The sequence below is a fragment of the Ochotona curzoniae genome, unplaced genomic scaffold (genome assembly GCF_017591425.1).
Source record: "Ochotona curzoniae isolate NIBS_2020 unplaced genomic scaffold, NIBS_Ocur_1.0 contig_2210, whole genome shotgun sequence".
Taxonomy (NCBI): domain Eukaryota; kingdom Metazoa; phylum Chordata; class Mammalia; order Lagomorpha; family Ochotonidae; genus Ochotona; species Ochotona curzoniae.
This window is the reverse complement of record NW_024465369.1, coordinates 14,273,383-14,294,773: the sequence shown is the minus strand read 5'-3', so window position 1 is coordinate 14,294,773 and position 21,391 is coordinate 14,273,383. Positions and strand designations below refer to the sequence as shown.

At 39.6% G+C, this 21,391-nt stretch overlaps 1 protein-coding gene across 1 annotated transcript in view; it reads right to left on the bottom strand.

The window, feature by feature from the left end:
* The window catches only part of MBD5 (methyl-CpG binding domain protein 5), a 120,158-nt gene that overhangs the window by 8,596 nt on the left and 90,171 nt on the right, over positions 1-21,391 (bottom strand). The window contains exons 9-10 of the mRNA XM_040971547.1: positions 17,545-18,753; positions 2,706-2,779 (exon numbers count right to left, since the gene is read on the bottom strand). Coding sequence (XP_040827481.1) covers positions 2,706-2,779; positions 17,545-18,753 — 1,283 coding nt within the window. The remainder of the gene's footprint in view (positions 1-2,705; positions 2,780-17,544; positions 18,754-21,391) is intronic.

Here is a 21,391-nt window from a genome sequence, read left to right as displayed (position 1 = left end):
GTATTTCAATTTTGGTTTCACCAAGGTGAACACATATTAATTCCATTTTCCCCATGAACTTGCTGGAGCTCCCTTCTACTGCTGTCATTTCACTTTTTTTTTTTAAAGATTTATTTTATTTTTATTGGAAAGGCGGATATACAGAGAGGAGAGACAGAGAGGAAGACTTTCCGTCCCATGATTCACTCCCCAAGTGAGCGCAACGGCCGATGCTATGCCAATCCAAAGCCAGGAGCCTCTTCCGGGTCTCCCACACGGGTGCAGGGTCCCTAAGCTTTCCCGGGCCACAGGCAGGGAGCTGGATGGGAAGCGGGGCTGCCGGGATTAGAACCGGCGCCCATATGGGATCCCGGGAGTGCAAGGCGAGGACCTTAACCACTGTGCCACCGCGCCGGGCCCATGTCATTTCACATTTTACACACTTATTTGTGGGTCACTTTCTCTAAACAGTGAGCTCCAGGGACTGTATCCTATGCCTGACACAGATCTTTATTTTGTCAAATCACCTTCCTTAAACTGGGAATAATAATAATAAAAAATGCTCAGATTCAACACATCCTTTACCAGTCATGTTAATTTCAACTGATCACTGAGGCTCCTGGGGCCTGAGCATTTTCATTTGTAAATAGGTTTGGTATTGCTGGCACATCTTGTGTGACTGGTTGGGAGAAAAAAATAATGGGCTTGACATTATATGCACAAAATAGAAGCATTCTACTAGACACCTCTAAGGCAGGTCAGTCGACTCAGACACTACCAGACACAAAGCTGTTGTCGCTACCTCTTGCTGCCTGCTTCTTTTGCCTCTTCAATTTGTACTGTAAAAGAGAACACCTATAGGGAGCAGTCCTATTATGTCGCCAAGAACAGTAATCTCCCTTCAAAGGAAGAATTTTTACATTGCAGTTTGCTACTCACTACCATTCCAAAACTGCCAAACAATAAACACAAGGAAGGGGATTGGAATCCAGTTCATTTCATGGCAGTGGGTTTAATTACTTAGAGGAGTAATTTCATTTCTGTGTTATCAATGCTATTTTGCACAAAATCTGAGCGATTAGAATACTTTGCCAGAAAAAACACTCTAGAGATCTTTTACATAAAAAAAGAATGCAGTTGAATATTCTATAGCAAAAAGCTCGCTGCAGAGCTGTGATGCAGGTAATTTCTAACATCCTTCCTTACGATTTATTTATTTATTTATTTATTTATTTGAAAGGCAAAGTTGAGAGAGAGGGGGACAGAAAGAGAAGTCTTCTAACCACTGGTTCATTCCCCAAATAGCCGTGCCAGGCTGAAGCCAGAAGCTTGGAGATTTTTCCAGGCCTCTCAGGTAGGCACAGAAACCCAAGCACTTGGCCCTTCTTCCACTGCTTTCCTGGGCCTACCAGAAGTTGCCTGGACTTCTGGTGCCCAAATAGGATGTGGTGATACAGGCCGTGGCTTTCCTGCTACATCACCGTGCTGGCCCAAATGTTTCTCCTTTTCTTCATACTTTCTGCTAATTCACTGGCCTTCTCGCCTTCCCTTACAACTAGCCCCTGCAAAGGAAGCGTCTCTTCAGTCGGAGGAGAGGGGACCTGGGGTACTGTGCTCCATGTTCAAGGTGTGTGTAATTCACCGGGCCCTCATCACAGGCCCCGGGGACATGAGAGTTGCTCTTTGTGTAACTTATCTTGTCATGAGATATTTTATTACTGTGAAGAGAGTCTCTCCAAGATCTGGTGCCTTCTAAAACTTAGGGTGAAAACGCCATAAGGGAAAAAAAGGAGTCCTTTAGCATAAGCTCTTTATGTAAGACCTGCTATTAGCCAGTCTGGGTTCTATATTATAAATCTTGGTGCACAGACATAAGTTAAAGTGTTATTTTTTTAAAAAGATTATTAGACACAAAAGCACTAAGCCTAGGTGTGGATGTTGGTAGGGGACAATGTGAGGATAATTTTACAACTGAATAAAAGTCAATATAAATTTTGATTGTTTAATCATGTGGAGGTAGCCACTGAACTATGAATGAAATCGTTTTCAATAACTGTATATTTACAGAAGCATATTTGTAGTTTTCTAATAGGAAATAATAGTTATGATATATGAAGCTAGATTTTATTACAGCTAAAACTGTTTCTAATAGTGTCTGCTTATGTACACTACCTTTACAGAGAAAATTTTACAAACTCATGAATAGTAATGGCCCAAAGTTCAACTTACTGTTATAACTCCAAAGAGAACCCATTTTTAAAATCTATATGCCTGCTGCAACAAAAAGTCATTGGTTAGCATCACTTTGACTAATAGTAAATCAGCCAAAATTATTTATATGTGTACAACTGGGTGTATTTTCCTTCCAAATTATCTGAATTGTAAATGGATGGGTTCATCACATTTCTAGAGCTAGGTAGCTGCTGCACGTAGAAAATGTTAACTGTGTTTTCCTTCTCACTGAATGAGAGCGATAGAAAGGGAAAGAATGTAGAAGAAGCTGTTGAAGAAGCAAATCCCCACAGAATGTAAGCATAATGTAAATAAGAACAAAAAAGAATTTGGCTAATTTGGCTTGTCTAATGGTCCTTTTTGGTGACAACTCTTAAACAGTACCAGGGCAGGCTACAATGTGGACAAAACCAATGAGGCTTCACGGTTCCTTTTAAGGAAAACCAGTAAATCTACAACCTTGAAAAGGAAAGTGGGAGGGGAGAAGTGCTTACTTTCTGTTTCTTTTCCGGGCTCGGCTGTAGGCTTCCAAACCTTCTGTTAGTGTCTTCAACTTCTCGGGCTCCACCTGAGTGAAGGTATGAAGACCAAACCACATTACCCAGACCTGCAATTACCAGGCACGGTTTTCACTTGCCTGCTCAACAGGCAGGAGCTGTGTTGGAGGAGAGCTGCCTGGATCTTCCCCGCCCTGTCAGATGCTCTCTCCTGGCTCCAGACAGCTGGTGGCTTCCACGGCTCCACGTGGCAGCAATACCCATGGGAAGGAAAGACCATTTGGCCTGGAAATTGTCGACATTTAAAAAAGAATGCTGGGAACAAAACCTGGAATTTGAATAAGCTTCAATAGTCAGATTCATAGAAATCAGAGTTCCCGGCTCACTCTCCACGGCTGACGACCGACCACTGCACATGCGCACCACCTCTGAGGAAGACAAGAGTTCCGGTTAGTGAAGGAGGGGGGCATTTGGAGCTAGCGGAATTTAAACCCCAACGTCTCACGTCTGAGCATGAGTCAAGCACTTGAAAGTTCTGCGAAGTCTCAGTTACTCTATTTTCAAAACCATTACACCCACCTTTCCACTAGAATTGCTTGGACATCCAAATGCTACGAGTCCCCGCGAACACAGCCTATTCTAGAGCAAGACAAGCGTGCTCACTGGCCACGCTCAGCCACACTCACGTGGGCAGAGGGTGGCTCCACCTCCAGGTCCAATCTCCTGTCCTGTGTCGTGACTGCCAGCCTGTCACCTGCACGGAGCTTGGATATTTGAGCTTGTTTGTGTGAGTGGCTGAAGGACCAGTGCAAGCACTCTCATGATGTCTACCTCAGTTCTGGAAGCCATGTGCTTCAAAAAAGGTCAGCGGGAAAATCTGCATGTGACATGTAAGTAAAAACACTTCTAAAAAAAGCCACTGCTATTGTCACCAATACGTAAACAAACCAGCAAAAGTGAGCCCAGTGGTGCTGGCCATGGAAACACAGAGTACTCAAAACAAGTACCCCAGTTGTCCCCAGTTTGCCCCTTGTCCCAGTTTCAAAGCCATTTCTATAAAAAAATTTTACTCAAGGTTCCCCTAAATCACTTTTATATGAAAATTCAGAGATTGGCTAAATGCCTCATGGATAAGAAAATACACATTAAATGAGCAAAAAACTTACTAATCTTGTCTTCAAATCTTCATGACTGATTTGTGTGTGACATTTAGGATTGCTTAAAATCCTGAACACACTCTGATGAACAAAGGGGTTCCATTAGGAAATCTAAAAACAAGCATTTCTAATTATTCAATGAGAAAACAGGCAAACAGAAGTGTCTTCCTTCTCACATCATTATATTTTGTCTTGAAGAATCCAACTACCTTAAACACACACATTCAATGGGGACACCTGTTCCACTGTGTGCCAGACCATGAAACAACTGTGTTGCAATGGTATGCTACGTAAGGAAAAGTGTCCCGGCTGTGATGACCAGGAAGGCCTAAGCAAGCAGACTGTATCCATGGACTGTTGAAAACAAGGTGTCTTAAAATATTTTCATATTTTATGTTGGAAATGAAATTCCATCTTGTATTCACTTACATGATAGACTATAAGAAAATTTTGCATGTTACATGTATGTAATCAATCATTAATTCTGCGTGCATTTAAAGCATCCTCTTGCTAATAGGAAGGAAACTCTCCTTTCATATAAGGGCTGGTTAGACACAAATGAACTAACAGCAGTGGGAGATCTCAGGATGCCTCAGCTTCAGGTGCCAGAACACAGATTCCCACTGAAACAAAGTATGGCACAGCAGTGACGAATTTGCCCAGTGGTATCCTGAATTTAAAAGCTAAGTTACCCTTGTGGGTGGGGGCAGTATAAAATTAGTAAAGCCATAATGGAGAATAGCATAAAAGTGCCTCAAAAAACTAAAAATAGAATTCCCATACAAACCAGATATCCCACTTTTGGATTTATATCCAAAGGAAATAAACTATACATACAATATAAAAGATTATAAAAATATATAATATATATAATATGAAACTGCCAATATATGGAGCTAAGATCTCCAGTAGTGGAAGAATGGGTAAAGAAAATGTGGTAGATACACACATGGATATTACTCAGTTATTAAAAGGAAAAAAATCCTACCACTGTGATAACATGGATCCACCTGGAGATTATGACATTATGTGAAATAATAGGCACAAAATGACAAACTGTCAGTTTCATGGAAGTAGCGAGTAGAACTGTGGTCATCAGAAGTAGGTGGGGCAGAAGGAGGGGACACAACAGGTGTCACATACACTTACACAGGAGGAATAATTTATAATGTTCTACAGCCCAGAAGGACTACAGTTCACAATAATCTATTGTGTATCTTAAAAAGAACTAGGAGAGAAGAATTCAGAGGTTCTTAACACAAAGAGATAAGTATCTAAGAAGATAGAAATATTAATTTTTCTGATATAATCACCACACTAAAAATAGATTAGAGAAAACTATTTTATCTTCAGTGTGAATTTTAAAGTAAATAAGAAATAATGGGGCAGCAAAAGCATTTCCTATGCATTTATTATACTTTATTGATTAATACACTTTTATTTGTATTAAATTATATTAAATGGCAAACTAAGCCCTGATTTTATTATTTTACAGATGTTAATGAGTCAGAAATGAAGCTCAATGAATGCAAGATGGCAAAATAGGGCGAGGACATGTCAAAACGAATGAAGGATTAGCCAAAAAGAAGCAGAGAGGGTGCAACTTCAGAAAATAGGAGAGACTGGCTGACAGCAGAGGGACACCTGCAGACCTGTGGGCACAGGGAAGCAGCAGCGAAGGCACAGTGGTGCTCTAGTGAACAGACATCCCAGCAGTGGCCAGAGCTCCACTGGCAGCCAGGTGGAAAGCAGCGTTCACTAGGAACGCAGCAGGTGAATTCAGCCCAAGAACTGTGGGTCCTGCAGATTTTCTAATCCGATTATATGCAGAAGCAGAAGGTCAGAGCCCTAGTGGTAGGATGTAAAACCATGGGGGTGGTGTTTATGGCCAAGATCAGATGGCCACATTAGATGCCATTTTGACTAAAAAAAATAATCTATTTTATATCTTTTACTGGAAAGGCAGTATACAGAGAAAAAGATCCACCATCCTCTGTTTCACTTTCCAAATGGCCACAATGAGCAGTGCTGAGTCTATCTGAAGCAAGAACCCAGGAGCTTCTTCTGGATCTCCCATGCAGGTGCAGGGTCCCAAGGCTCTAGGTCATCCTCTACTGCTTTCCCAGGTCACAAGCAGGGAGCTGGATGGAAAGTGAAGCAGCTGGGACATGAACTGGTACCCATATGAGATTGTGGCAGATGCAAGGCAAGAATTTAACCACTAGGCTATTGCACCAGATTCCCATTTTGACTTCTGTGGCAAAGGCTCTGGGGATGGAAGTGGAGGAACAACAGTGAGCTGTGCATGCACTCGGCCATGAGAGAACTCACTTACAGCTCAACATACTGCACAGGTCCCATCAGGAAAAGAATACTGACTTGGTATCCCATGGGTTTCAGGCCAAAGAAGTCTTGGTTGCTTAAGAAGAAAGAAAGAAAGGAAGGAAGGAAGGAAGGAAGGAAGGAAGGAAGGAAGGAAGGAAGGAAGGAAGGAAGGAAGGAAGGAAGGAAGGAAGAAAGAAAGAAAGAAAGAAAGAAAGAAAGAAAGAAAGAAAGAAAGAAAGAAAGAAAGAAAGAAAGAAAGAAAGAAAGAAAGAAAAAGAAAGAAAGGAAGAAAGAAAGAAAGAAAGAGAGAGAGAGAAAGGAAGGAAGGAAGGAAGGAAGGAAGGAAGGAAGAAAGAAAGAAAGAAAGAAAGAAAGAAAGAAAGAAAGAAAGAAAGAAAGAAAGAAAGAAAGAAAGGAAGGAAGAAAGTAAAAAAACTGGTACCACTGATGGCCCTTAGGTTAAGGTCACAGCTGGTGTCTCCTTAATCCTGGTAGTGCTGAAACAAGGAGTGGGAGAAAAGGCTGGGTAGACAACAGTGTGGTCATTACAGGGGATCACAGGGGGGCAGAGAGTGGCGACCCAGGAGCTGGGGCTGTGGAGGCTGTGGCAAAAACATTGCTCAGGAGCCTGTGTCTGAAACTAATTGGAGAGAGTGGCACCAGTGATGGGAAACAGAGGATTGGAACTGAATGGCATCAGTCAAGTCGAACCATTTATTGATTCAGTAACTAAATCTCTCCCAACCAAGGAAAGCCCTGGATTGCATTGCTTCACTGGTGAATTCTACCAAATGCTTCAAGAAAAACTCACCCCAATCCTCCATAAGCTAATCAAAACAATATGAAGGGGAGGCAATCCAAAACTCTGTGAAGTCAGCATCATCTTAATACCAGAGCCAGAGACACAACAGAGAAAGAGAACTACAGACCAACATCTCTGATGAACACAGATGCAAAAGCCAACAGGATCCAACAATACATCAAACAGATCACTCACCCAGGTGGGATTTATCCCTGGCATGCAGGGATGGTTTAACATACACAAATCAATAAATGTAATTCACCATATCAGCAGATTGAAGAATAAAAACCATGTAATCATCTGAATAGATGCAGAGAATGCATTTGATAAAATCCAACACTATTTCATGCTAAAAACCCTAAGCAAGATAGGCATAGAAGGAACATTCTACAACACAATCAACGCAATACATAAAAGACCCTGTTCAGTTCCCATGTTATTGAAAAGGCAAAGATTGGAAGCTTTTCTACTTAGATATGGAACTAGACAAGGATGTACAGTTTCACCACTGCTATTCAACATAGTATTGGAAGTCCTTGCTAGAGCTATTAGGCAAGAGAAAGAAATTATAGGAATTCAAATTAGAAATGAGGAATTAAAATTATCACTGTTCACAGATGACATGATTTTCTACACAGGAGGACCAAAAGACTCAATAAAAAGACTACTGGAACCCAAAAAAGAATTTGGCAGTACGTCAATGGCCCTAGTATACATAAATAAGTCCACTGGAAAGAACTTGTAAGTATAGTTCCCTTTAAAATAGTGGAGGAGAATCTTAGATACCTTGGATTAAAGCTAGCCAAAGATGCAGAGGATCTCTATGAGGAAGATTGTAAAACTTTCAATAAAGAAATAGGAGAAGACATTAAAAAATGAGGAAATTCACCATATTCCTGGGTTGGTAGAATCAACATCATCACCATCTAAACATCATCATCTAAATGCCCATATTACTTAAAAGTAATACACATATTCACTGCAACCTCAATAAAAATCCCAAAGAAATAGAAAAGATGATACAAAAATCCATCTGGAAACCCAAGACCAAATGACCAAATGATCAAAGCAATCTGAAGGATAAAAATAAAGCCGGCAGAATCACAATTCCAGACCTTAAGACATATTAAGACATAAACAGTCTGGTACTGGTATAGAAACTGTGGTATATCCACTTCATGGAATATTACTCAGCAATGAAAAAGAATGAAACTCTACTATTTGCAACAAAATTACCCCAATTAGAGACCCTTATGCTCAGTGAAGTAAACCAATCCAAAAAAGACAAATATCATATGTTCTCTCTGCTATAAGGCAGTGTTCATGCAAAATACAAAACAAATAGATATATAGGTAAACATGTATATTCATATATTTTTACAGATAAACTGTAGAATAGAGACTAGCATACTGGGAAGTGACGCAGTATGCATCTCTATTCCAGAATAAAAAGAGGACTCCCGATGAACCTGTTAAATACACCATGACAATAGAATGCCATGTACCATTGTCTATACCTACAATGACATGATACACTTAAATATCAAAATGCTGGACTTTTGACTGTTGCTGAAAGATTATGTTATTGTAATAATATGGGGGTAAATGGTATTGGGGAAGGGGGAGGGTGGATAGAGGAATCCCTATGCCTATGGAACCATATTAAGGAAAAAAAATACTAAATCAAGGAGGGAAGGAAGGAAGGAAGGAAGGAAGGAAGGAAAGAAGGAATGAAGGAAGGAAGGAAGGAAGGAAGGAAGGAAGGAAGGAAGAGAAAGAAAGAAAGAAAGAGAAAGAAAGAAAAAAAGAAAAAAGAAAGAAAGAAAAACAAATGCAAACTCTTAGGGCTGGTGTTGTGGTGCAGTGGGGAAAACTGCTGCTTGCCACATCAGCATCATGTGTTAGAGTGGAAGCTCCCATCCTGGATGCTCCATTTCCAATCCAGCTTCCTGCTAATATTCAGGGGGGAGGCAGAGGAAGACATTCAAGTGTTCAGATGCTGCCATCCATGTCAGAGACCAGAACGGAGGTCATGGCTTCTGCTTGAAAAAAATTGGCTGTCACAGTGATTTAGGGAGCGAACCAGCAAATGGAAGATCTTTGTCCCTGTCATTCTTCTTTTCATATAAATATATAAATTGTTTAAGGAAAAAAAAAACCTGAAGCTCAGCTTTGACTTCAAAAGTCTTAACTTCTCTCCACCACATCTGTTCTGCAATATATTGAAATGCACATTTTAAACACATAAGATTTATAATCGCATACACATAAATGTACACATTAAAAATTGGGCCAAACACTTTTAAAATTAAGGTCCATTTTTAGAGAGCAGTTACATGATAATTAACACAAATTTATCTTCAAAATCTTAATGCTTAGATAATTCCCTAGTGATTTTCTTTTCTGGACTAATTCTCTATTATGCATTATTCATTTAAATCTTCCTTAAGGTTTTAAGGTACTTTCATAATAAAATGTGTTATTTAGGAAATATTCAATGACCTTGAAAGAGAAAGTAATGATGGTGCTTTCTGAAAATAACTGTAAATAGGACACACACCACTGTGTATTTCTAGCATAACAACATTACACCTACCCAGAGGGAAACACTTCTTTTGTTTCAGAATTTTCACACTTCACAGTAAAATATGTATGATAGTGTGTTGTTTTGAGAAAATATTCATATATTGAACAATATTCAGGCAATTCTTTAAAGATAACTCCCCAAATGATATCATGAAATGGAAAACAAACTAAGTTTTTAGTCAAACAGAAATTGTTAGCTGATTTTTAAAAATTCCCTTGTAAATTACTTAGCTAATATGTAAATCAAAAAGTACAAATTTAGCAATAAAAAGGTTAAACATAAGTCTTGTAAAGAAATTTACACCAAAAGAGCAAGTAGTTTAAGATATGTAATACTTTCATAATTATAATCTTGGATTATTGCATATTCATAAGCTAGTAATTCCAGAAATTATTTAGTTACTATTTTTGTGAGAAACCAGTAGAGAAATTTATCTTTACTCATAATTTGCCCAGTTAGTCGCATCCTAACACTGATGATGCTGATCAGTCCAGCCATCATGGTATATATATTTTTACACATGTTCTATTTAAGAATTATAAAAAGATGTCTAAAAATTCTGTGCATTGATAGTTCAAATATGCCTCTAATAAAGATACATACATATATTTTGTTTTTTTAACTTTTAAAATTCTTCTTTTATTAAACCTTTTCAGATTCTCTAGCTGCAAGATTCTTTGACAGTAACAATCACCTAGTCTGATTAATGAGGTTAGAAATGTAACAACAGATTCTGTTATGTGCTGGAAGATTCATCATTGACCTAAAGAAGGCCAAGTCTCTTGTTTGCTTATTTTGCCCACAAGGTACATACTAAACATTTGGTAACTTAATTTTTACATGGAGTCCACACCATGATTTGTAGTGTGTATCAGCAGTAACTTAAAGTCTATGACAAACACAAAGCTCGCAGAGCCAAACCATCCCTCTAAAGTGAGCATATATGTGAAAGTCCTGGATGCTAGATGACTCTTGCATGGAGCCAGTCAACTGCAGAGGATGTCACAATTCCCGGCAGGCTTTAATCGTAATGACACCTCCTTTTGTGCATTCTTTGCTGCTATTTAGTGCTGAGGCAAGGCTGTCACCTAAAGGTCAAAGGATGGAGCAAAAGCCACATCACAGCTTTCATAACAGAAAAGCTGAATGCCTTCAAGTTCCCCTTTTCATTTTTCACTTCTCCATTCCATTTCTACAAGGCCCTGTTGTTGGGGAAATTGTATTATGCAAAGAGCACCAAGCCCAGAGTTAGAGGACAGAGTTGAAACTAGTCAAGCTGCCTGTGATTTGAGTTCTTAGGAATGCCACTTAACTGAACTTCTGTTCTCTCATCTGTAATGGGGATAATTATTCACATCATTACGGGTCACTGACAGGACCTAAGAAAGCCATGAACATGAAGGCTGTCTCTAGACACCAAAGTGGTCAGCTCTCCAAAGTGCCAGTAGTGGAAGTGAAATTATCTTTGGCGGAACATGAGGAATGTTAAAACATTTGAAAGAATAGTTACATCTTCACAGACATTCTTATTAGAAAAAATATAAATAATATATCTAAAATTTCACATACAGTATTTTAAGAGAAGTCTTAAGATGCCATTTAAATTATAAAAGTGGTTTGAAGTGTGTATAGAACATATGTTAACTGAAAGAAAACGTTAGGTAAGTAATAGCATATATAATATACAGTGAAGCTGAAGCCTGGGAAATACCAATAAGCCAATATGAGCCCTTTACTAGATTAGTAGGGAACACATATTAAATAGTAAATCTTTTCAAAAATGTCTTCGAACTGCAAGATCCTTCCACCTTAAGTGCACTATTTCAATATGTTTGAAAGAGGAAATGGATAAGCAATTTGAAGTAAAAAGTTGCTTTCACCTACAACAGAAAGGGTGAGCCTACTTTTCTAACAATACTGTAATAAAATACTCATGGAGAAGTCCCTTAAAGAAAAACTAGACTTCAAGTGAACCAGCCAAGTCTAAGCCTCACAGAGCTGGTGGCCTAGCTGACGTGTTTCCTGGTGTTTTGTTTTTTGTTTGTGCTGGTGCTCCCATTCTCTTCACTTTGGAAGGCAATACTTGTATGCAGCAGAAAACTGTATTCAAGCATGAAGGCAAATATGATTGCAAATCTCATATCAATCCACAACAAAATGAAATGTTTTGGACAAACTCATATTTCTAGAAGTTCATGGATAAGCCTGTATTTGTCACACACCTGACATTCCACTTGTCACTATGAAGACTGTACAGACAAGATCACGAACTCTGGGCTGCGTCTCAGTAAACTGTGTGAAGATATGTGAACCTCCTCGTCCTCTTTAATCTTGCTTCAAACAACAACAACAACAAAATGATCACAATATGCTACAGCTCACTACAGTAAAGTTTATAGTCTCATCCAAGCTTTTTACTAAGCTTCGTCTTTTTCTTGACATTCATATTTTTAAAGAATGATCTTCTATTTTTTATTAAGAATTGATAGTGTTAGCTGGAATCTTATCCATCTTCTTTTAAAAAACCTGTTTGTCTCCCTTTTCTAGAAGATTCTGGTGTCTACTGAGCACCAAGCCAAAAGGTAGCCCAAATACTGTGACTACCGATTGGGTACAAAGAAAGGGATTTGTTCTCAATGGTAGTTAGGAAAAGTCTAAAGTAAAATAAGTACACGAAGAAAACATCCTACAGAGGACTTACAGCACCAAACAACACAAGCAGCTGCCTCTGGTAGTGAAGCACAAAAAGGCTATTCTGCAAAGCAAAGCGTTTCAGCAACACATGAAGGCACACCTCTCCAGGCTCATCTGAGCCTTGGATTACGCCTGCCCAGAATGCAGGGGAAGCTGTCTTTGCTTGTGTGCCATGCAGTCAACAGGTGCATGCCAATGGTGCTAAACTGACACACAGAACATGGATGGCCCCCAAATAATTATGATTCTGATTTTTTAGACAATGACAACTTCAGTCCATTATGAATGACTCTCCATTCTTATCCTTACCTGCTAAACATTACAGTGTGGGAAATAAAAATGTGATACCTATGAGGGAGTCCCCTACCCACTGGCACTTGGAAACGCAAGTCTCCATTTGGACTCAACAATCAGGAGTGTCTCTCTATTTGTCCAACAGCAAATGTTACACTGAAAAAATTTTTTGATACCAAACCAATAATAAATTCTCTCTTAGGTTTCCTTTGGGTGCAAAGACACATCCACTGGGATAATCAAAGATCAGTGGGATAACGTTCAAAGGAATAAAAATGATCTACATAGGAAAATAAAACTTTTAGCTTTGATTAGTTGATGTTTTAGGTTAGTTAATGTGAGAGCAGAGGTAATGGTTATATAATATGCTTTAGAAAATGAACATTTTCAAAAATTTTCAATAATCATTTACATAAGTACATAAAACTATTTTCGTTCATGCTTGTATATGTTTAACCATGTCTGTGCAATGTGGCATGTCGGTGTAATTTGAGGGGTACATAAATCCTTCCCAAGATTGCCCTAACATGATGTCAAGATCTGAAAGTGCAGGTTTTTAAAATCTTATTGTTGGCTACTGAACCACAAAAACAAACAAACACCAACAAAATAAAAAATCAAGATTCATGGCTCAGAGGGATGCGTACGCCAATTATGCACAACAAATATAGCTACCTCCCAGCTTGTGTTCCATTATAAACTGATAATGAAGAGAGAAAGCCCAAGAGGAAGGAGATACCACTTCCCAAACACTATCATGAAAGACACATAACATCCTCACATACGCCACAGACCTTCACTGTTAGGACAGTAATATACACCTGACTCAGCACAACTTTTCAGACTGTTCACAATTTCTACTAACTAGTAGAGTGTGTGTGTGCTTCGGGGGAGTGGGAGAATAGAAAGGCAGAGGAACGTGACCATCTTTAGAAACAATGAGGTAAGAGAGACTTTCAAGTTCATTCAGTTGTCTGAGTGCTTTGAATGCTTGTAAATAACACATGTCTGGGATTAACGGCTAATAATAATATCTAATCAGCGATGCCAATCTATATGATACGTGGCAGCTCATAAAAACAGTTATGAACTAATTCATTCATACAATATTAGCCATTACAATCTGTCCATTCTCAAACTGGTTAATAAGACCTTGATGTAAGGATAATGCATTGGTAAAAAAAAGAATTAATGTCAAATGATGGTAATGGCATAATGGTGGCATCCAAATTCATAATACAAATAGAATAAGGGGAGGAAGAAAAAGGGAGAGAGAGGGAAAGAAGGAGAAAGTGAGAGAAGGAGTGAGGGAGAGAGCGGGGCAAAAGGAAGAGAGAGGGGAGAAAGATAAAGAGAGAGAGAGTGAGAGAGAGAATCTTCCATCAACTGATTCACTTCCCAATTGCCTACAACAGCTGGGGCTGAGCCAGGTCAAAGCGAGGAGCCCAGAACTCACTCTGAATTTCCCATTTGGGTGGGAGTTCAAGTACTTGAGCCATCACCTGCTACCTCTCAGGGTACACATTATCAGGAAGCTAGAATCAGAATTGGAATTAACACTCCAGATGCGGCAAATGGGCATTTCCATGCAGCTTTCTTAAGACTAATTTTTACCAAACCTCTTTTGTGTGCTGAGTAATCTCATTTCATTTAAGTATTACAACATCATTTTGAGTAGGAATGAACAGCTCCACATGAAAAATAAGGACCCTACAGTTACTGGGAGGGTACTATACCTATGAAGAACCACTCGGGTAACTGGCAGAACTGGGGTTCAGCTCTCATCAGAATGCCTAAAGTTGGTGTGTCTGTTTGCCATAACCTGCTAATTCTGTGAGGCATGTGTTCATGCAGAATTTGCTGCTGTGAGGCACATCTCAGAAACTGCCCACCATTTCTAATGCAGTATCAGTGGTTCTGCTACATATAATTTCCACATCAAGGAGTGCCAACAGAGCCTGCTAAAAAGTGAACATCCAAGCAACACGAAGGGCTCAGTCTTTGATTGGACACAGTGCCTGGATCACAGTGCTGCTGTCTTGGGCCAGAGACCCACTTGTTCAACCTGAAAACATGCAAAGCTGCTCCATTTGCTTTGGAACCATAAATCTGTAATTATGTTGATGAACTGGATTTTCTACTTCAACTACCTCCAAAAGCAACACAAAACAAATTGGGGCTGGGGGTGGGAATGAGGTGGTCTTGCTCAGAGACTGAAAGATAAAAGGCTGTTGGATGGAGGCAGGTAATAAATGCAGTCTAAAACTTGAGGTAGCACAGACTTTGCTTAGCGGGATAACAGGAGTTTGAATTAATTTAATTTGATGGCCACAGGAATAGGTCGAAAATTCAGAGGCTAAAAATGGCTTAAAAACAATAAAACATAAAGAAATAGTTTGGTAAATTTTTTTTTCTGAGAAATTACAAGGACATAATAAACACTAGGGGAAATGACCCCACATCCTGCATTAATAGGGTAAAATGAAGGAGGTTTCACTGTGATAAACAAATTGTTTATGGAGTCAGTACCTTTTTTTTCCAGGCTTTATTAAAATGTCGCACCTGCCACAGTGTATATAAGAGAACCTAAGGCACTGCTTGCCTTCTTGAAAGCAGAAGTCTGGCTATTAACATACAAGGACTTATTTATCCATCGCTGTGCGCACATCAAGGGTTCTATGCCAATGACATTTGCATCCTAATTGATTTAATAATCCTTGCTGTCTTACACCCATACCAAACACAGTTACATCTTTCCTCGATGAACCAGGGACAGAAACATGGTAGGCAAAGAAGACTAGGCTTGAAGTCAGACCTGTGTTTGACACTGCCTTTTCTAAAATGCTATAAAATGAGACCACCACTGGACTCAGAGGCTGTCACTACAGAGGGGATGAAGAAGTCTCTCTTTTGATTGGTGAACTACAGAGGAAACGAGTGTCTGTGAAATAGCACTTGGGGTTATTTATGTGCAAAAGTGGGGAAGCTCCTGAAGAGACCAGAGGATTGTCAGAATTTGAAGCTGACTAGGGTTTTTAAGGCTGTTAAACCTAGCTTTCTAACGATAATTAAATATTTTATGTATCATCCTTAATACTTTACTGTATGCTTTCAGTTTTTTATTTTTAAAATGTATTTTAAGTTCCGTTTCATGAATTACTAGAGATACTACGTATCTCAAAAGCAATGCTTTTTATCGGAGAATGCAAGATTAGGATGTCAGTCAAAGGACGGAGGAGTAAATGAGTTTACAGATGCAATCTAATGCTCCCTATTAGGCATTCTTCATTGCTACAATAAGGAAAATGATTCTGGATTTTAAAATCACTTGCTTTCATTTTATAGTGAGTGGAAAATCACTGCCCACATAAATGAAGCAAAACAAATGTCCCTTGGACTCTTGGATAATATATATGTTTTTTAATTCATCTCCCTTAACAATACTGAATAACTCAGTCTCTGGAGTTTTCCAACAAATTAAGCAGAAGATGCAGACTAATTTTTAGTGCGAAATGCATTTCAAGTACACATCTTAATTTGCCTGATAAACAAAATACTGGTATTTGGACAAGCCACACAGGACAGAGAGAATATGTCCAAGGAAGGGAAGCCATAATCTTTACTTAGACATTTTTGTAAAACAAACCACAAGAAAAATCCGGTGTGCTTACATATAAGTGTTGTAAAATTGCACAGTGTCTACATCTAGTATTGACAGCAGTTGCATTCATATCATAAAAGACCACTTTTCTAGTTATTTCTTGAATAAATTATCAAAAATATTTAGGTTTATCAGTCTTAAGAATGTTTGCTCTCAGTGAGTACAGAGAGCAAAATGTTTGGTGAATAGAAGTATGGAATTAATTTTCTTATCAAATGTAGGAGCATTCTGCCCAGTCTATATCCTGACAAGTATACATTAGGCACTGTAAGCAAGGGTTTACAGACCTCCTTGGTCATCTGGAGAAAAACAATCCTTTTATTGTGCTGGCAAAAATGCTTTTGGTTTCCTGTCATTAAATCCAAGTGCCAGAGAAAATCTGAGCAGAGTCAGAATAGCTTTGCACAATATACTCTTTAAGAGAATATTGTATACCTGCAAGAGTAATTTTTACTATCTAACCAGATGAAAAACTAAAACATTTTCCCTCCACCTAGAAAGAGAATGTACATGATAGTGTCCTGGCAAGATATAACATTTTCTATCTATTTCAAACATTCTGTGTATTTCTTACTTAGTGAGTCAATTTTACCATTTGTAAGAGACAGAAAACAAGCCCAAAAATCCCTCTCTAATTTCTTCTAAATTGAATGGTAGTTTCATGGAGAAGTTTTCATTTAATTTATAAGATCAGATTGAGTTAAGTAGAACCAGACCACAGGGTTAAACATTTCCATATGTTATAAGGGCCCAGAACTTTTCCTGAAATGAGACACCATTCTGAACTTAGACCTTACCTGTCGATTCCAGAAACAGCTGCAACCCCACCTACATCTCAGCCACATGGTCAGCCCTCGGTGTCACATTTAAGCACGTGGAGGAGATGCTGTCCCTTGTTACCTTTTGTTGTGTGGGAAAATTCCTCTCTCTGCCACACTCCTAGACCACCAACAGCTATCACATTCCACCTCCCATCCTCCCCCCCCCCCCCCCCATTCATCAACACTGCTTTCCTCCTTTATGCCTGGCAGGAAGAATTCATAAATGCAGGAGAGGAAAGCAGCTTTGACAAAATTCTGGAAACCCAACTGTAGTTCTGGAGCCCCCCACTGGGGTCTGTACTTTCACAACTCACCCCTGCTCCATAGGACATTTTGGTGACCATAATCAACACTCCCCTTCATTTTATGCTCAGTGAGTCATGAAGAATGTTAATTTCAAATCCAAAGCCTCCAACGTGATGATGATAAGCAATGCACAAGAACCAATATCTGAACAAGGGTTAGTTATTTGACAATGGATAAAGAGTGGTATACCTTCCCTTCCTCGGGGCTTTGTTGACATGAATTGTGAACGTCGTCTTCTCTTACTAATTTTCCAGGCCAGGAAGTCAGTCCCTTAATTTGGCCCCAGACCAAGTCACCAACATTGAACGTCCTTGGTCTGTAATGTATCAACTCATTGGAAGAGGGGGAGTCTGGATTCCTTAGGTCATCTTCACTACTAATGCTTTTAGCGTCTGAAGGGCTAGGCACACACCCATTAATGCTTTTGGCATTAAAGTCTCCATTGTAATGGATGTAGTCTTTGACCAGAGAACTTTCCAAACTATTTGAAGAACTCGGAGACTGCTCCTCCAGGATCAGGTCTTGTTTTGCAGTGCTGAGCAGATCCCCGAATCCTCGACTCGGTCGCGTTCTGTTCCCATTAATGTGTGCACATCTTTCCACAGTGTTCTCCAGTCTCTCCTTAAAACTCATCATAGTCCTTTTGTAGTTATTATACCTGAAATTTTCCTCCAGAAGTTTATCCCCTTGACAGTTTCTTGGTGGTAACAGTATTGGATGTTGTTCCCCAGGCAGAAATGGCAGTGTGGAGACATTGTTGGACCTTTCGTGACAAGGACTACTATGGATATGGCCTGGATGATCTAAAAATTCCTCACATTTCCACCTGTTTCGCTCTCCTCTGGGGCTCTGCTCCCCATCCCACTGTTTTTTGGATGCGTGGCAGCTTGCTGACTTGAAATACTCAAATCCATCTCCTTCATTTGTGTTTTTCCCATGGTCGAGATTCTTGGGCAGCCGAGCCCCTCTCGTGTTCCTCAGCCTACCATCGGGATCAAGGCCTCCCATGTTCCGTCCGTGAATGACAGCACTGACGGCACTGGAGAGATTCAGTGGGTCACCAATCGAGGCAGTGAAGGCACTCATGGCACTCAGGGCGGGGATGGGGCTGATTTGAGTGGTACTGTTGACCGCAGTGGTGATGACGACCTGCATGCCTTTGCTGGCTGCATCCACAACGGCTTTGTAAATTGCATCTACAGAAGCATCACCTTGGCCACCCACAACTAGGCCATCCTTTACCTGATGACCAAGGGATGGGTCCATCCTGGGCTGCAACTCACAAGGTGTCTCTTGGAAAGGTGGAAGCGTAGTGTTTGGATTCTCCGGAAGTGCTGTGAGCCCCGGCTGAGTGCTAATTCTTTTGTTTAGGAGAGCCGCGTCTTCTTGCATTCTCACCTTAAAGAAACAGCGGGCAGTGAGAGGAAGAGAAAAAAGTAGAGGGGCCTTAATGAAAAAGACAGTTTTGAGATTTATTGAAAGATAAATATAGGCAGGAAATATAAAGAACAAATTTCAAAAAATGAAATAAAAGTCAGTTGGCTTAGAAGAGCTTCTATCTTGATTGCATCTTCCTACTGTTTCTTTGGACATAGTCATTCATTAGACTTATTTTGTCCCCATCACTGCCTCACATTCTGCAGAAAAGTGAAATTGAAAGGGGCTGGACACAATATTTTCAGGGGATGATTTCAGGTATTTAGTGTCATTATAGGACTTTGTAACTTGAGATTCAAAGACAGAGTCAAGTCACAGATAACTGAACACAAGGAACTTGATTTGGAAGAGTATTTCTAATTCACTGATGCTTTACCTAACCAAGTGAATATAATTTAAAAAAACCTTATGTTTCAACAATGAAATATTTCCACATGAGGCTACGCTTTCTTTGAAGTATTTAGATGGGACAGTAATACCTATTCCTCAAATCCATCAGGTGCGTGGCCAAGGGGCAGCCCAACAATGACAGTGGCTACCTAGGAAGTGATTCCCAACTGGGAAGAGGTAAAGGCAGGCAATGAATGCCCACCAGTGGAGTATGTTAAGATCTTAGTATGGAAAGGTTGAGCACAGTCTGAAAACATCCTTGAGCTTATTCTGACTTTGTTAAAACCTACCTAAGAATGATTGCTGCAGACCCTGGATAATTTGAATTTTCCTTAATTATTATTTTCTTCCTGTCCTTACAACCTTCATTACTAATGAAGAACCTAAGATCCATCAGCAAATCAAACACTCCTGTGCTTTTTTCCCTCTCTGCTTACATGTACCAGATGAAATGCCTGCCTTGGATTGAATTAACTGCCTGTCGTATTTATACCTACAGTGACGGTGCCGAGTGTCTGTCTATAGGAACTATTGGTTTTTAATCTCAGCTGGGGGCTTCCATTGCTGCTCATCGATCCTGGGGTCCTCTAGTTAGAGATCACTCTCATCCTCCACGACTATTCAAATCTTCATCCATTTCTTGAAGCCGGTTACCATGCCATTTCTGTCTCTACTATTAGTGGATGACCTTACTTAACAGAGAAAATGGAGCTTGTCAGAAAAGAATTCTCATAATTTCTATGTTATGACAGCACACTTTTCCGAAAAATGGACTTGTCCCAAATGCAGTCTTGATTCCCAATGTAAGGGCCCCCGTGTTCTCTGAGGATAAAGCCTACATTTATGTTCTGGATCTCAAGTTCATCCTTAGGGCTTTTGCTTCACCTGTTATCACTTCTTTATATTCAACCATGTCCATACTGTTTGGTTCTTTCCAATAGCATAATGATTATGTGTGTGACTTTCACAGATGAAAAAATTCACATTCAAGCTGATAATCTTTTCTTATTTCTGTTATGTTCATCACAGTAAAGCTAAAGAAAGAGACAGACAATCTACTGTTTTTAATTCCTATAGCCTTCATTCACCATTCCATCCACTGCAATTTGGCTCCTGTTCCTACTGCTCCACCACTTCTCCAAAACCACATTCTGCCAAGTCACTTATGATGCCTTCATTGTTAAGTCCAATTGATTCTCTTTAGGTTTTACCTTTTTGGTCTCTCTCTCTCTCTCTCTTTTAAAGAGTTATTTATTTTTATTGGAAGGGCAGATATTCAGGGAGAAAGATCTTTCATCCCTGATTCACCCCTCAAGTGGCCACAATGGCCAGAGATGAGCTGATTTGAAGCCAGGAACCAGGAATCTCCTCCAGGTCTCCCACATGGGTGCAGGATCCCAAGGCTTTGGATCATCCTCTGCTGCTTTCCCAGGCCACAAGCAAGGAGCTGGATGGGAAGTGGAGCAGCCGGGATATGAACCAGAGCCCATATGGGATCCTGAGCATGCGAAGGCAAGGATTTTATCCTCTAGGATATTGTGTCAGGTCCCTTTCGGTCTCTTTTGTGCCTGGTTGAATGTTTCCTCATCCTTTTTAAAGTGGTTTTACATTTTAGCTTTGTCAAAAAAGAAAAATCATTTTTAGCACGATTCCTTATTCAAAGTCACATTTTTATAATCCACCAATACCCCTTCTTATCTCAGAGGTATTCAGTGCTGGAGGACATCTTTCAGGAACTTTCCAACACTGAAATGTATGCATGTATATCTAGTGTGTTTCCTTTCTTCTTTCCTTCCTCTCTTTGTCCCTTCCTCCTTCCTTCTAATCAACAGGCTTTTCTACTACAGTACTATTATCCAATACTACAGCATTAGAGTCTTGTGATCTTACACATCTTTCATACGAGATTATGTACACTTGTCTAATTTTTTCAACTCCTGGATGGATATACCATAACATATTTAACTATGTCCCTATTGATGATAAGTGGTTCAATTTTTTCACACCACAGACCACGTTATAATGCAATTCAGTTCTGTACTCTTTTTTTTGTTTGTTTTTCTAATTTTTTTTTAACCTATCAACAGGGAACAAATTTCATGTACTTTTATCTGCTGGTTCACTCCTCACATGGCTAAAGCCAGGGTGTAGGGATTTTTCTGGGTCTCCCATGTGAGTGCAGGGGTCCAGGGACTTTGAGCCATCTTTT